At 40.3% G+C, this 17571-nt stretch overlaps 1 protein-coding gene across 19 annotated transcripts in view; it reads left to right on the top strand.

Moving 5' to 3' along the window:
* fhod3b (formin homology 2 domain containing 3b) overlaps nt 1-17571 on the top strand; it is a 580851-nt gene that overhangs the window by 384946 nt on the left and 178334 nt on the right. For all 19 annotated transcript variants that reach the window (XM_072283418.1, XM_072283417.1, XM_072283413.1 and 16 more), the window contains exon 7: nt 6725-6836. In XM_072283418.1, coding sequence (XP_072139519.1) covers nt 6725-6836 — 112 coding nt within the window. The remainder of the gene's footprint in view (nt 1-6724; nt 6837-17571) is intronic.

The following is a 17571-nucleotide window of genomic DNA, read 5'->3' as shown; positions in this document are numbered from 1 at the left end:
TACTGAATCAATGTGGTATCCATTGTGGAGCAACACTTAATTTCTTCTTGCACTTTAAGAACTATCAAATCGAATGTTTTTCCCAGTGCTGATGGCAGAGGCTCTATCAGCTGATGAGGATTTATATTGTAAGCCTCATCTAAGAGTGATGTGTGAACTTGGTGATATTAACGGCCAAAATCTGAAACGGTTGGTGACATCAGCCTCATTCAGTTCTGTCTTCATCTAACCTATATAAAAAAAAGGTGGATTATGAAAACAAGCTGGTAACCCACAGTCCCATGATAAACAGATTCAATTTTTGTTGGCCATCCTGCTAACACAGTACAGATCATTTAATAATAAACATAAGAAATTCTATGGATGCTGGAAAGCCACAGTAACACACACAAAATGCTGGAAGAGCTCAGCATGTCAGGCAGCGTCAATGGAAAGGAATAAAGTGTCGACGTTTTGGTCAAGACTCTTCATCAGGACTGGAAAGGAAGGAGGAACAAGCCAGAATAAGAAGGTGGGTGAAGGGATAGGAGTACAAGTTTAGAAGGTGAAGCCAGCTGAGGGGGAAGATAGCTGGTTGGAGGAGGCATTTGAAGAGAGAACCTAGCAGGTGATAGGTGTAAAAGGGCGGAAGAATGAGGCATCTGATAGGAGAGGAGAATGGACCATGGGAGAAAGGAAAGGAGGAGGGGCTGAGGAAGTAGTGATAGGTGAAAAGGGCGGAAGAATGAGGCATCTGATAGGAGAGGAGAATGGACCATGGGAGAAAGGAAAGGAGGAGGGGCTGAGGAAGTAGTGATAGGTGTAAAGAAGTGATGGGGTAAAAGGGAAATGGAAAAAGAGAGGAGGGGGAGGTGGGAGAAATTAACAGAAGTTAGAGACTTTGATGTTCATCCCATCAGGTAGGAGCTGCCCAGATAGAATATGAGATACTGTTCCTCAAACCTCAGAGTGACCTCATCGTGGCAATAGAGAGGTTGTGAATGGGAATAGGGATTGGAATTGAAATGGTTGACCATCGGGAAATGGTGCTTGTGCAGACAGAGTGAAGATGCTCTTTATAATGTTTGGAAAATCTTTATAGATTTACCAAACATTATTGATACTCCAATCAAGCATCCCAGAAGCTGTAGATGGAAAAAAATCACCACAGGATTTCTCCTTGCTCACTGGTAATTATGTTTGCTCTTTTCAGAGGCATCATTTTCAAGAACAAAGCTCCCAAAATGAGCCCTATGGTTCAGGTTCTAATGTTTGATTTAGCCAGCCACAAGGATGCCTGGATATTATCCCCAATAAAAAGAAGAATTGGCATATACTCACTGACCACTTTATTCAGTACATCTGCTCGTTAATGCAAATGTCCAATCAGCCATTCACATGGCAGCAACCCAATGCGTAAAAGCATGCAGACTTGATCAAGCAGTTCAGCTGTAAGGTCAGACCAAACATTAGAATGGGGAAAAAATGTGTTCTAAGTGACTTTGACCATGGAATAATAGTTGGTGCCAGACAGGGTGACCGGGGTATCTCAGAAACTGCCAATTATCTGGGATTTTCATGCACAACAATCTCTAGAATTTACAGAGAATGCTGTGAAAAACAAAACATCCAACAAGTGTCAATTCTGTGGGCAAAAAAGCCTTGTTAACATGAGAGTTCAGAGGAGAATGGACAGACTAGTTCAAGAAAGGCGTTAGTAACTCAAGTAACCATGTGTTACCACAGTGGTGTGCAGAAGCGCGCCATTGAGTGCACATGTCGATCGTTGAGGTGACTGGGTAGAACAGTAATTTACACTCTGTGGTCACTTTATTTGATACAAGAGATGCCTAATAAAGTGGCAATTGAGTGTATATTAGATACCCTTGTGGCATGATTTGAAGGACATTACCCCTTTGTAAAAGAAGGCACAATAAGATTGAATATTTGCTTTAGATTATCTTCCAACTATTCAATCTCAAATAGTTTAGTTTTAATTTACAAAACATGTAGATTTTATTTAATAAACTTACAAATTGATGCTCAAAACATGAAAATCCTTTATGGAAATTTTATTTCAAATTGACCCATGTGTTTGTGAGCTATGCTTGGGTATATATGCATTTAGTGCTGTGTGTCCAGGGGAGAATTCTATTGGTGTACTCCATGTAGTAGTTCCTTGGGGTCGGAGTCAAATCTCCCCCCTTCCCAATATTGTTCAGGATAGCTCCTGACAATTCTTGCTGTAAACTTACTGTAAGTTTGAGATCAGTTCAAATTCACATATAACAAACCAAATGAAACCAACATTTCTTTTAAAATGCCACTTCATTCATACTGGAAGCAGTAATTACTCTCAATGTGTAAAGCTAGACTATTTTCATTATTAATCCTAGAATCTAAATATCAAAGCCTTGAATTTTGTAAGCAAAGGTAAAGAAATATGGAAAAAGAACAAGTAAGAAACTGAACTATTGAACTCTATTACATATATTTATATTTTAGTTACATGCATCATTTCAGTTGAGACCAACAAAATTCTGACTTCACAACGAGCAGAATCAGCTTGAAAATATTAATGCTCCCTTTGAAACCTATACTTGCACATTATAAACTTGACCTGGCACACATTTATTTCTTTTACTCTTTATAAAGTAATTCTGGCCCAGATTCAGCCCATTCCAAACATTATACATTCAGGTTGGCTCATACTCGGTCCTCTGTGGATCCATGTGAGGAGGGGGAGACCAGAAAAGTTAGATCCAAGGTTGGGCAAGGCAGACCAGTCATCATGGATTCACTGATGTGGAAAGGTGGCATGCAGGAGAGCACAGCCACTGTGGTGTCAGGGTGGAGTGTGAGAGAGGGGCAGCCCAATCTGTGGGGGACAGGAGATGGGGAAAAACTACTGCAGCCAAATGGTTGATGTACTTTAATTAAATAAGCAAATTATTAATGGGAGGACAGTAAGCTGTGAGGAGGATAGCAGTTTGTTGAGAGATACTGGGGGATGAAATGAATGGGCTAATGATAAATGGAGAATAATAGGACAAGATAGGAAACAGTTCACTTTGGAAGGAAAAATGATTAAAAAAATAGATTATTACTTAAATGGAGAAAATTTGAAGGATTTGGGTTCTTCATCTATGAAACACAGAAACCTAGCGCACTATTCAAAAAAAAAAGCTATTCAAGTGTTTCTTTTATTTCAAAAGATCGGAGGATAAAAGTGGGGAGAGAGAGCCTAATTGTTGTTGAACCCTGGTGTCCATTGAGCCACAGGGAGAGTGGTGGAGGGAGGAAATGGCACTTACTAGCAGGGAGGTTATGTGAGAAACTCAAATACCCCTTGAAACAAACATTGTACTGTTCTTAATAACTAGGGTGCTGATAGGGTGCTAACTATTGCTCTCTATATCAGTTTCCTTTTGAATTTCCTCTGTTTATAGGCCCATGAATGCTCATTTTTAGTTTGATTTATTGAACTACACTACCTCAGATATAATGACCTGAGAGCAAAGGAACACGCCTACCTTTTCACTTCCTGATGCTGTGCTGAAAGATGCACTTTGAAGTAAGAGCTCACTGAGCTTTAGTCCAATCTTTTCTCAAAATAATACTCCTGCATTATTTATTTTATGCTTCAAACTTTATTGTCTTGTTCTTCGGTTTCTTAGTTCTAGGGAGCACAGGCCATGATCAGTTATTATGTTCCTCCTCTCTGCAACATCAAACTTAATAAAGCAACTCATTTTGTTGACCTACTCCTTTTCACTCCTTCACACTCTTAATGACCAGCATGTGCACACACATTTGTAATTAAAATAACGTGTGAGGAAAAGGATATTAAGACAGAAGGTGAGCAACTGGGAAGGATCAAAGAATTCCACACTTACTCTACAAGTCTATATTACTCGGACACAATTCTGTATAAGTGATTGCCATCTGCTGTTGCAAGGGACTCATCACAGGCAATGAGCTGAAGATCATGTAATGTTAAAATAATCCAAGTCACTGACTTCAGAGCCTATATTTTCAGTAACTCGGGCACATTTTGCATTATGTGCGGCATAAAGAAAAGCATTGTTATATTCTTTTGTGGCTTCATTCATCCCCTTGAACACAAATGCACTGCAGTTAGATTTACTAGGCCTGTGTCAACTAGGCCCATTTAACATTCAGTTGACGATGTCTCCAAGGAAACTTGATGGTAAGAATGTGTGTAACTCCAGATACTTCACTAGTTTTGATTACTTGGGGTAATACAGACACAGTTGCGCCTCCTAGCCATCATTTCCCCTCTTGATGAGATCAGTGGGACAAAGGAATGTTTGTTTTTCCTACAAGTGCCATTCTTTTTTAAAAGCTCCTGTCAGCAAGTGACTCCTGATGAATGGGGAGCACATTTTCCAAGCCCGTTAACGTGTGCACTGGGCTTGTCATTGTTGAACAATTCTCCAGTTGAGGTATGCAATTTGCATTCTTGTATGCACCATTATTTATACTTTGAGTAAATATAGTGCTTCCCTGTCCTTTATCAGTATGGGCAGTGAATAGTGGTAAAGATGTGGAGCTTGATGAAAATGGAATGGAGGTCAACAAAGAAACCTTTTTTGAACTGAAAGTTGTACTGGGGCCTTGTGTGTTTATCAACAAGATCCAACTTTGCCTCTAGCTAATGACAATTTTTTTTAAAAACACTTACAGCAGAGATTGTGACAAACCTTGACAAAATACTTTGGCAGTGGGAGCTGAGGAGGTTGACCCTCCCAATGTCATAGGATTTTTACCAGATACGCTGCCATAATTTGTGAGTTGTGATGTCCTTTGATGCAAAATCAAAACCAATTCCATGATGACTTTGTAGTTGTTCTGTTGGAAATTAAGGAGAAGTTGTTATTTCCTTTTGTTAAAAAGAGAAAGAATTGTATCGGATATTAAGCAATTCACAAATGAAAGTCTGCCTAACATTCTAAAGGGACACGCTGATTATGAAAACACAGAGCAAATGGTGTGATGTGGTTTTGTATTCCAGAAGCAAAATGCAGCTGTTGTTGAATACTCATGTCAAACTGACACCACCGTTCCTGAGGAGGCTAATAATGTGTATAAATAATCTCAGGTGATGTTTGGGCCTAGAGGTCTAATTCAGTGTGAATTTGGAATTGATAGGGAGCACCAGTATAGCTGATAATCCACCACTATCACTTACTTGGTGGTACTGCATTCTCCAGGCGAGTGAATGTTATCCCCTATTAATATCCTCAACGCATTTGCAATGCTCTCTTTTTTTAAAAAAAAAGGTTATACAGTGAAATAAACTTCCCAGTGAACGAGATATGTTTAAAGAGAGTAGGGGAAATGGGACTCTTGACAATTGACAGATTGTGGGATGCAGAGCCCTATAGAGTTAAAAGGGGAACATTCAATTATGAGTCCCAGTGAATCTGAAAGGGAGAGTATAAACCAGGGACAGGAAGAGGAGTGCAGCAACTGGAGTACCCCTGACATACAAGGGAACATAGCCAACATTTCTAGTGAACCAGATAAATTTCAAATGATTGGATAGCCAATTATTGGAGTTTTAGGGAGATTGTTATTCTCCTTAAGATAGCAGAATTGATTTCAAATTCACCTGATCGGAGAATTTTCCCCTCACCTGGAAGCGAAGCACATTCATTGTAAAGCCTCCACTCTGAATTTCATTCCTATCCATCTCACTCCCATAAGGCCAACTCAACATCAGTGATGGCCCTTCTGCCCTGTTGGTAATGAAAGAGTCTCAAAAGCTTTAATATCCATGGGAGGGAACACTGCTAATGAAGGAGAAAAGGGAAGGGATGTTGGGATCTTAATTTTTCGATGTGAAATTGTACTTAAGTTTTAGAATAAGATCATCCTTTATTTCTGCCTGGCCCTGTCACAATCAGGTTTATTATCACTGAAATATGTCATGAAATTTATTGTTTTGTGGCGGCAGCACAGTGCAAGACATAAAAATGACTATGTTACAAAATAGTGCCAAAGACAAATAACAAGGTAGTGTTCAAGGGTTTATCAACAGTTCAGAAATTTGATAGTGGAAGGGAGGAAACTGTTTTTAAGATGTTGAGTATAGGTCTTCAAGCTCCTTTACCTCCTCCCCAATGGCAGTAATGAGAAGAGGGTATGTCCTGGACGGTGTGGGTCCTCAATGATGTTTTACCTCCTCCCCAATGGCAGTAATGAGAAGAGGGTATGTCCTGGACGGTGTGGGTCCTCAATGATGCTTTACCTCCTCCCCAATGGCAGTAATGAGAAGAGGTTATGTCCTGGACGGTGTGGGTCCTTAATGATAGATGTTGCCGCTTGAGGCCACTCCTCTTGAAGATGTTCTCAATAGCAGGGAGGGTTATGTCCACGATGGAGCAAGTTGAGCCTACAATCCTCTACAATCTTCTACACTAGAGTGTCCATGCCAGGTGATGCAGCCAGTCAGAATGCTCTTCGCTGAATATCTGTAGAAACTTGCAAAAGTATTTCAGGACATACCAAATCTCCTCAAACTCCTAATGAAGTAGAGACCCTGACTTCATGTAGAGTTTGGACTTTCTGTATAATATCACTTATTTGATGCTGCCAATTTCTTTTGGGAAACCAGCCTATCCTTAATGAGGCTGATTTCCCAAGATGTTTCTTGTATACACTGTTACTATTTCTCCCGTCAAGTTGCATTAACGTAACGTGTTGTTGGTTTGTTGAGCAGTTCCGCCTGGTGGTGAAGACAGCCCTGAAGTTGCTGCTGGTTTTTGTGGAGTACACAGAGTCGAATGCACCACTATTCATCCAGGCAGTCCTCACAGTTGACCAGAAAAGAGGTGAGTCTTGTTGTGTTCAAAGCTTCCCTTCATGCCCCAAAACCATAGGAAGTATTCAGAGGAGTGTTCCATTCTTTGTCATACATGTTCAGTAGATTGCCTTTGGAGCCTGTGCAAGAGCCAAAATGGAAAAGTCTTTTTTACTCAGCAAGCTCCATCCATTTAAGCATTGCACTATAGGAAATGGTTCACAAACTCCCTTTAGAAATTCTACAAATAACAGAATTCATTACTATCAAAATTGGATCAGCCATGATGAAATGGCGGAGCAGACTTGATGGGCCAAATGGCCTAATTCTGCTCCTATATCTTATGAGTTAAGCAATCATATCAGCAGTATAAATGTTAGTCATGGAGCTAAACAATAAGGATACAGGCCATTCAGCCCAATTCATTTCTGGTGACCAAGGTGCCCTACTGAGATAGTCTCACTTCCCCATGTTTACCCTGTATCTATCTCTACCTATCTGATCTATATAATTGTCCAAATGCTTTTTAAATATCATTACTGTACCTAGAAACATAGAAAACCTACAGCACGATACAGGCCCTTTGGCCCAAAATGCTGCGCCTAACATGTACTTACTTTAGGAATTACCTAAGGTTACCCATAGCCCTCTATTTTTCTAAGTTCCATGTACCTATCCAGGAGTCTCTTAAAAGAGCCTATTGTTTCTGCCTCCACCACAGTCACCGGCAGCCCATTCCACGCACACACCCCTGACATCCCCTCTGTACCTTTTTACAAGCACCTTAAAACTGTGCCCTCTCGTGTTATCCATTTCAACCCTGGGGAAAAAAGCCTCTGACTCTCCACATAATCAATGCCTCTCATTATCTTATACACCTGCATCTGCCACTGGCATTCCATATACTCACTGCCTTCTGTGTATAAAATGTGGTCTCTCAAGTCCCTTTTTAAACTTTTCCCCTCTCACTTTCAATCTTCTCCCTGTAGTTTTGAATGCCCCTTATGATCCTATGTCTTGATAAGATCACCTATCATCCTCTTAACACCAGGGAAGTAAGTCCTAGCCCATCCACTCTCTCCCTATAACCCAAACTCTCCAGTCCCAGTAATACCCGCAAATTGTTCTGGCACCCTGTCCAGTTCAATGATATCTGCTGTCTAGCAAGGTGAACAGAACTATGTGCAGCACTTCAAATGTGTACATTGTCTTGTACAGCTATAAAATGATTTGTGTGCACAACATTCTGATCACTGAAGGCAAGCATGCCAAACACTTCTTCACTATCCCGTCTACCTGTATCACCACTTTCAAGGACTATATACTGTACCTGCATCCTAACCTAGATGGTTGGAATAATGAAACAGCTATCTTCACTCTCGCAACACTATGGTACAGCTATATGTAGCTGCCTTTGTCAAAAAGTCGATGGATTCTTATTTCAAACAGCTGCATTACATGCAGGATAGCAGCAGCATATACATTGAATGACCATTTTTAGGCACACCTGTACACCTTTAAATGCAAATATCTTATCAACAAATCATATGGCAGCAAGTCAATGCATGCAACCATGCAGGCATAGTCAAGAGGTTCACTTGTTGTTCAGACCAAACAGTTGAATGAGGACGAATGGTGATCGAAGTGACTGATTGTGGAAAGAAGACTGGTGCGAGGCAGAGTGGTTTGAATATCTCTGTAACTGCTGATCTCCATACGTAACAGTCAGTTTTAAAAACAGAGAGCAACCAGTGAGCTGCAGCTCTGTGAGCAAAATGAGAGGTCAGAGGAGAATGGACAGACTAGATCAAGCTGACAGAAAGGCAGCAAAAACTCAAATAACCATGTGTTACAACAATAATGTGCAGAAGAGCATCTCAATGCACAGCACATTGAACCTTGAGGTGGACAGGTTACAGCCGTAGAAGACCACACCGGGTTCTACCACTGTACCTAATAAAGTGGCTACTGGGTGTAAACAAAGATGGCAGCAAAGGCTGACAAACTAATTTACAGATCAGACTATCCCTTTCAAATAGTGTTGTCTTTTTTAACAAGTTACTAAAACTCCTTCTGTAAATGGATGGGGACTGTGTACCAGTGTTGAAGAGAATGATTTCTTTAAGTTGGTGAATGGATACCAGCTAAGTGGGCTACTTTGTTCTGGATGATCTTGAGCTTCAGCTGTAAAATTCTCACCTTTAGTTTTCACATATATTTTATCCTTTGCACACCATATATGTTGAAATTTTATGCATTACATATTCCCAAGTTATTTGAAAGTATCCAATTCTGACCAGTTTTAATTCCTTCAGTAGTCAGAGCTTTATGTCCAATTGTCTCTCATCTAGAAATCCACCCCCCCCCCCGAACCTGTCTCTGAACAATCAAAAAATATCACTAGTCTGTTTTTTTTCCCATTCTAATGTGGGCATGTCAATTTTGTTTGTTAATTCTCCTGTGGAGCATAATGGAATATTTTCCTCTGCTAAAGGGACCATCTGCCTAATTTTTTTTTGTTAAAACAGAGTCTTATTTAAGCCCTGCAGCTCTTTGCCATTGGTAACAGCAGCGGATCAATTGGCAGCAAGCAAACCTCTGAACCTGATCCTTCTAGGTTCAAATCCCATCCCAAAGCCTTCTGCTTAAAGGTTCAGACTCTATTGAGGGAGTCCTTACTGTTGAAATGAAGCCTTCAAAGAACAATCTATTTCCTCTGCCAAGTGGGTATAAAAAGTGTTACTTTGAAAAAGAGTATGAGATTTGTACCTGTAATCCTTAAAAATATTGCTTATTTTGACAGTACCATTACTATTAACAATACGAGGGAAGGTGAGACCTGCAGAGACGGGCCAGTTTGCACCTGAACGAAGGGGAACTGATATCCTTGCAGGAAGGTTTGTTAATATTGCACGGTGGTGTTTAAACTGGAGTTCAAATGGATGGGAACCATCCAGAGCAGTTAGTGGAGTGGTTATGGAGGCAGTTGATGGTAAGACCTCAGACAAAGTTAGAAGTCAAAAGGTTGAGAATGGCGCAACTAGTGTCCTGAGCTGTATATATTTCAATGCAAGAAGTATTGTAGGAAAGGCTGAAGAGTGCTGAAGATGAGGTAGCTGGTTTACAAACAGAGGCTATGTGTAGTGAGGAAAGGCTGTTGATAGGGCAAAATTGCAGTCAACAGGATGAGTTACAATATTAAAGGGGTGCAAAATCAAAAAGGGTGAATACTGGAATGAAGGTGCTATATTTGAATGCACAGTATACGGAATAAGGTCGATGAACTTTCAGCACAATTGCAGATTCGCACGTTTGTTGTAGGCATCACTGAATCATGGATGAAAAAAGATTATAGCCGATAGCTTAATGTCCAAGGATACACATTGTATTGAAAGTATAGGCAGGAAGGCAGAGGGGGGCAGCGTTTTTCTCTGTTGGTAAAAAATGAGATAGGGAAAATCAGGTTGGTTCTGGATTCCAAGAGGGAGAATTTCCGGAATGCATATGAGATGGATTTTTAGAGCAGCTCATAGTTGAGCACACCAGAGGATCAGCTATTCTGGACTGGGCGTTGTGTAATAAACCAAAAATGATTAGAGAGCTTAATGAAAAAGAACTTTGAGGGGAAAGTGATCACATGAAAATTTGAGAAGGACAAGCAAAAGTCAGATGTTTCAGTATTGCAGTGAAGTAAAGTGAATTACAGAGGCATGAGAGAGGAGTTGGCCAGAGTTGATTGGAAAAGAACGCTGGCAAGGATGACAGCAAAGCAGCAATGGCTGCAATTTGTGGAAGCAAATTGGAAGGCACAGGATATGTGCATCTCCAAGAGGAAGAAATATTCTAAAGGCAAGATGACACAACTGTGACTAACAAGAGAGGTCAAAGCCAACATAAAAGCGTACGAGAAGGCATATAATAGATGAAAAATTAGTGGGAAGTTAGAGGATTGGGAAACTTTTAAAAACCAACTAAAAAAAGTAATTAAGAATGTAAAGATGAGGGCCGTACCTTCCAAATATCCGGACCTGCCTCTCGGTTTTTTTGCACTACCTTTCTTTCCATTTTTCTATTTTCTATTTATGATTTATAATTTAAGTTTTTAATATTTGCTATCGATTTGTAATCTAGGGAGTGGGAAGCGCAGAATCAAATATCGCTGTGATGATTGTACGTTCTAGTATCAATTGTTTGGTGACAATAAAGTATAAAGTAAGAAGTTTCTTCACATACATAAAGTTTAAAAGAGATTCTGGACTGGAACATTACAAATGCCACTCCATTCTTCAAGAAGGGAGAGAGGCAGAAGAAAAGCAGCTCTTGGCCAGTTAGTCTGATCTTGGTGGTTGGGAAGAAGTTGGAGTCGAATATTAAGAATGAGGTCTCAGGGTACTTGGAGGCACGTGATAAATTATGCTGTGTTCAGCATAGTTTCTTCAGGGAAAAATCTTGCCTGACAAGCCTGTTGGTATTCTTTGAAGAAATAACAAACAGGATAGACAAAGTTGATATGCATTTGGATTTTTAGAAGGCCTTTGACAAGATGCCACACATGAGGCTGCTTAACAAGCTACAAGCCTATGGTATTACAGGAAAGATTCTAGCATGGATAAAGTAGTGGCTGAGTGGCAGGAGGCAAAGAGTGGGAATAAAAGGAGCCCTCTGGTTGGCTGTTGGCAAGTAGTGGTGTTCCACAGTGGTCTGTGTTGAGACCGATTCTTTTTGCGTTATATGTGAGTGATTTGGATGATGGAATTGATGGCTTTATTGTGAACTTTGCAAATGATATCAAGATAGGTGGAGGGGCAGATAGATTTGAGGAAGTAGAGAGGCTACATAAGGGCTTAGACATATTAGGAGAATGGGCAAAGAAGTGGCAGATGGAATACAGTGTCTGGAAATTATTGGTCATGCACTTTAGTAGAAGAAATGAAAGGCTAGACTTTTCTAAAAGGAGAGATAATACAAAAAACTGAGGTGCAAAGGGACTTGGAAGTCATTGCATAGGTTTCCCTTAAGGTTAATGTGCAGGTTGGGTCTGTGGTGAGTAAACCAAATGCTATGTTAGCATTCATTTCAAGAGGTTTAGATTATAAGAGTAAGGATGTATACTGACACTTCATAAAGCACTGGTGAGGCCTCATTTGGAGTATTATGAGCAGTTTTTGACCCCTTATAGAAAGGATGTGCTGAAATTGGAGGAGGTTCAAAGGAGGATGATGAAAATTATTCAAGGATTGAATGGCTTGGCATTTGAAGGCCTGTATTCACCAGAATTCAGAAGAATGAGTGGTGGCCTCATTGAAACCAATTGAATGGTAAAAGGCCTTGATAGAGTAGATATGAATGTCTTCTGTAGTGGGAGAGTCTTAAGATCAGAGGACGCTGCCTCAGCACGGAGATAAGGAGGAATTTCTGTAGCCAGAGAGTGGTGAATCTGTGGAGCTTGCTGCCACAGGCAGCTGTGGAGGCCAAGTCTTTATGTATATTTAAGGCAGAGGTTGATACGTTCTTCATTGGTCATGGCATAAAGGGATACGGGGAGAAGTAAGGAGATTGGGGCTGAGAGGCAAATTGGGTCAGCCATGATGAAATGGCAGAGCAGACTCGATGGGCCAAATGGCCTAATTCTGCTCCTATATCTTATGGTCTTATTACAGGTTTTCCATTCAGTATCATTTCGCCATGTGTAGCTGTTGTTTCCAAACTGGATGCTCTGCTTCGTGCATTCATTAATGAGTACAACTCAATGCATTTGATTGCATTAAATTGTTTTGGGTCAGGTTGAAAATTAATTAAAGGCATTATGTAGGAATGCGTTTTCTACGCTTTCAGATCTCAAGTTTATCTAAAGAATTGGATATTTTGGATGGCTCTTAGATGCCTGAAGTTTATTGTTGCACACAGCAGTATGCAAAGAAAATCCTTGTTTATGTGCACTGCAGAAACTGCACTGTGGCAGGCAGGAAGGCTCTTGGATATTCAGAGCTGCTCAATGCACCACTGGCACCAGCTAACACTCCTACATCAAGGACATAATACAGAAAAGTGCTGGTAATGGGCCAGAACATCATGAAGGATCCCACCCATAGTGCTTATGGACTCTTTGACCCACTCCCAAAAGGGAGGAGGCCTTGAAGTATCCACGGCAGAACTCAAAAACAGTTACTTTCACCAAGCAGCAAGGCTCATGAACACCTCCATCATGTAACCCCCCCACCCCCCAACCTCCACTACTTTATCATTTCCTGACAGTTACCTTGCGTACGGACACTTCTGTTCCTAACATCATTTTGTGGACATAAAATCAGTCCATGTATTTAAGTTATCTTATGTACATTCATAGGATAGTTTATATACATAGACTTCAAAGTTTCAAGGTAAATTTATTATCAAAGTACATACATGTTAGAAAATATAACCCTAAGATTCATTTTGCCGCAGGCATACTCAGTAAATAGAAGAAACACAATAGAATTAATGAAATACCGCACCAACCTGTGCGCAAAAGACAACAACCTGTGTACAGTAAATTTAAAAAAAAGCATAAGTAAATAAGCAATAAGCACTGAGAACAGGAGATGAAGAGTCCTTGAAAGGAAGTCCATAGGTTGTGGGAACAGTTCAGTGATGTGGCAAATGAAGTTGAGTAAGTTATCCCCACTAGTTCAAGAGCCTGATGTTTGAGGGGTAATAACTGTTCCTGAACCTGGTGGTGTGAGTCCTGAGGCTCCTTTACCTTCCTCCTGATGGCAGCAGTGAAAGGAAAGCATTGTCTGTGTGGTGGGGTCTTTGATGATGGATGTTGCTTTCCTGCAATAGTGCTCTGTATTGATGTGTTCAGTGGTGGAGAGGGTTCTGCCTGTGATGATATGGGCTGTATCCACTACTTTTTGTAGTATTTTACATTCAATAACTTTTAATTCATATTTATTGTGTGCTTTCCTCTTATTGTTGTGTTCTTTATCTTACTGTGTTTTTTTTTTGTGTGCTGCATTGGTTCCAGACTAATAGTTGTTTTGTTTCCTTCACATTTTTGTACTGGAAATGACATTGAGCAATCTTGAAGCTCACAGAGTAAACTGTATGCATGGTTACTTTTAAAATGGTAATAATGGAATAACTGAGAAAGGTAAAAACAATCCAAAGTAGTGGCAGCAGCTGCAAGAAGGGACGTAAAAGAGGTGATTTGGTTCAGTACTCTGTAACTGGTGGGGAAGAAGCCTTTCTTAAGGCTGGCGGTCTGGATTACAGGCTGCTGGATGTTCTCCCAGAAGGTTGAAGAAGGAAGGTGGAATGGCCACGGCGGCAGGTATCCTTGACAACACCAGTAACGTGGCCTGCTCAGAACCTCTTGCTCACCCAGCATTATTTCAGCTACTTGAATCCTTCCCAGTGGTAGTTCACAACTGTCAGAGTAATTACTCCTTCTGCCACATTTTAAATAGCTCTCCAGTGGTATGTATAAACACAAGTTGTATCCTCAGAAAATCCTTGTTCAGCCCTCTGTGTATCATAAACTACCATACACAGTGGCAGTTTCAAGCTTTTGTCTGTGAAACTCCATTTACTCTAAACATCTTATGAATACAGTGATCTTCCAAAATCACTCTAATTTGCTCTCTTCATTTTAAAAGTTTCCTCAAACCTTCAGTTTGACAAAGTTTGTGGTAAAATCATCATTTCAGCACCTTTGGCTTGTGATCTATTTTGTTTTAATGGCTCTGTAAAGTGCTTTAAAGTTTAAAGTGCATCTTTAAATAACAGATTCATCTCTTCTGTGTGAAGAAACTAAAGAAATAGATGGATGTCTTTTATGGTCTGTTTCTTGGCTGTGTAATGGAGTATTATCATTGCAATGGGAAAACAACAGTGGCTACTGCATATTCCAAAGCTGATACAGGATCCTTCTTGAATACCATAGGGAGGTTGCACTGCAGAACTAACTTCTGAATACTTCACCACAAAACAGCACTCCTCATCTATATCCAATCCTTAGCTTTGTATCAGGCAATCTTTTGCTCACAGTTTAATATGTATGTTTATTGCAGACTAATTTCAAGAAGAAAGCAGATACAATGTATGGTTTCAACTCATTCTATAACTCCTGCTTTGGACCTGAAGAATCTGTTCCACATGCCTGTTCAATACATCCCCTACTTGTGATCTGTAATTGAGTGCTTGAATATCTTTTTTAATGTGGAGACACAAGAAATTTGGAAATATTCCCAACACCTTCTGTAATTAACTTCAATTGCTATTCATTTCAAAGGAATGTAGAATGAGAATTCTAGATTGGAAACTTTTGATGTCTTTGATACTGAGATGTAAATTGGGCTTTCTAAATGTTTTCACTATTTCTCCTCAAGCTTTAATAACGATTTGTGGTTGTTGCAAATTGGTAAGAGGTCACTGATGACCTAGCTCTTAATTCTGCAGAATATTGTATGGAGCTCAATCCAAGGATATGGCTTTTGTCTGCAATAATTAAATTTTGCCTTCTGGCATTTCCAGCATTGATTTTTTTTCCCAAAATATATACGAAACAACCAAACCAATGAATATGATGATCTAAATACCGGTAATTGTATAGGATGTTTTTGAGCATCTTTTCAATTGATGCTTTTTTAATTGTTTTTTTTTTATTTCTGAGCATTGTTGGTAAAGCCAGCATTATTGTCCGTCTTGAGGCAATTAGAGAAAGCAAGTAATTGCAGAGAACTTTGTAGAATATTCACACAGCAGGCAGTATGATCCCCAGATGGAAAAGTAGATTGTTCATGCAGTGATGCAGAAGCAGTCAAATGAAATACGTTGTTCTGGAAGACCCTTGAGAATAGTTGGAGCTACGCTGATTCATCAAGTTGAGTGTGTTCCTTCATGCTACTAGCTTGTGTTTTATAAGTAGTGGGACGTCAGGAGGGGCGTCACTTGCCACAGGATCCCGAGCCCTAAACTTGCTTGGATTGTGCATATAGCTATTCCTTTTGAGTTTTAAGTCAATGGTACCTCCAAAGGGTAATGGGGGAAGTTTGTAATGGTGATGGTTCTAAAAGTCAAGGTTATGTCAATATAAACATCAAGTTTGACAGGGTCATTCTCTGGAAATAATATGGCACAAATATTACCTACCATTTATCAGTCCATGGATGAACATTGTCTATTGGTGAGTAGGTGCCATTTTGGAGAACATCTCCCATCACTTTGCCGATGACTGAGACTAGACTGCTTGTCCATGAGTGCTTTCCAGATCTTGCTGCATGCAAGCATGGCTTCCATCATTGAGTAAGGTATTGGGAATGGGATTGGACTTTATGCAATCATCAGTATGCATTCTCATTTCCTATCTTGGGAAGGAAAGAAAGTGGTTGATGAAAATGGTTGCACCTTCAATATTGACGTGCAGTAGTGTCCTGGGGGCAGGATTGCCAACTGTCCCATATTAGCCGGGACATCCCGTATATTGGGCTAATTGGTTTGTCCCATATGGGACCGCCCTTGTCCCATACTTCCCCCACTAATGTAGAGCGTTCCTATGAAACCGTCCATAAACCGAAATGGCATAAAGCAAAGAAGCAATTACCATTAATTTATATGGGAAAAATTTTTGAGCGTTTTCAGGCAAAAAGTAACCAACCAAAATCATACCAAATAACACACGAAACCTAAAATAACACTAACATATAGTAAAAGCAGAATCCGGAAGATTAAGGCAAAACTGATTTGTAGGAAAAAAATCGGCATGTACACGCATGCGCATGACACGCATGCCCACACAGGTGCCCGCGCAAGGCTTCATGGTCATGCTAGTCTTTCTTGGGGTAAGCACAAGTGTCCCGTATTTGACTGCTACTTTTGTCCTTCGGAGTGAGAAAGTTGGCAACCCTACCTGGGAGTGAGATTAAATTAGATTAGATTAGATTATGAGGACACATAGTCCTCTTTTATTGTCATTTAGTAATGCATGCATTAAGAAATGATACAATATTCCTCCGGTGTGATATCACAAAACACAGGACAGACCAAGACTGAAAGACTAACAAAACCACATAATTATAACATATAGTTACAACAGTGCAACAATACCATAACTTGATGAAGAACAGTCCATGGCACAGTAAAAAAGTTCAAAGTTTCTCTAAAGTCCCACATCTCACGCAGATGGAAGAAGGAAGAAAACTCTTCCTGCCATGCCTGACCACAGTCTGACTCTGAGTCGTCCGAAAACTTGGAGCTCCGATCAGCCCTCTGACACCGAGTACCAAGCGCCATCTCTGCCAAATGTTTCGACCTCAGCCTGGGTCGCTAGCAGCAGGCTATAGCTGGGGATTTTGGGACCTTTCCTCTGGAGATTCTCGATCACGCAGTAACAGCGGCAGCGAACCAGGCCTTTCAGAAATTTCTCCAGACGTTCCTCTGTGCTTTCACGTCGGTCTCCATCAGATCAGAATTGTCCACGGCCCCTATTTAACAGAATCGATATCCTTTCACCAGAGAGCTGCATCGCGCTGCCATCTTCTCCTCCCGCCTTGATGTCCAGTAACATGACTAATATTCATGACATATGACTGAAATTATTGGCATTCTCCTTAATGCCATTGACTTCATTTTTATCAAAGCTCCTTGCTACTGCAGTTGGTGAAATACTGCTGATATATTGAGGGATTTTGCTCTCTGTTGAATCAGGAATTCAGCTCTTGTCTCAATTTTAGATCAAGTCTTTGGTGAAACCCAAAACTAAGTAGTGTTGGATGAGTTATTGCTAA

This window comes from Mobula birostris, chromosome 19, assembly GCF_030028105.1.
Source record: "Mobula birostris isolate sMobBir1 chromosome 19, sMobBir1.hap1, whole genome shotgun sequence".
NCBI lineage: Eukaryota > Metazoa > Chordata > Chondrichthyes > Myliobatiformes > Myliobatidae > Mobula > Mobula birostris.
This window is presented reverse-complemented; position numbering and strand designations above follow the sequence as displayed.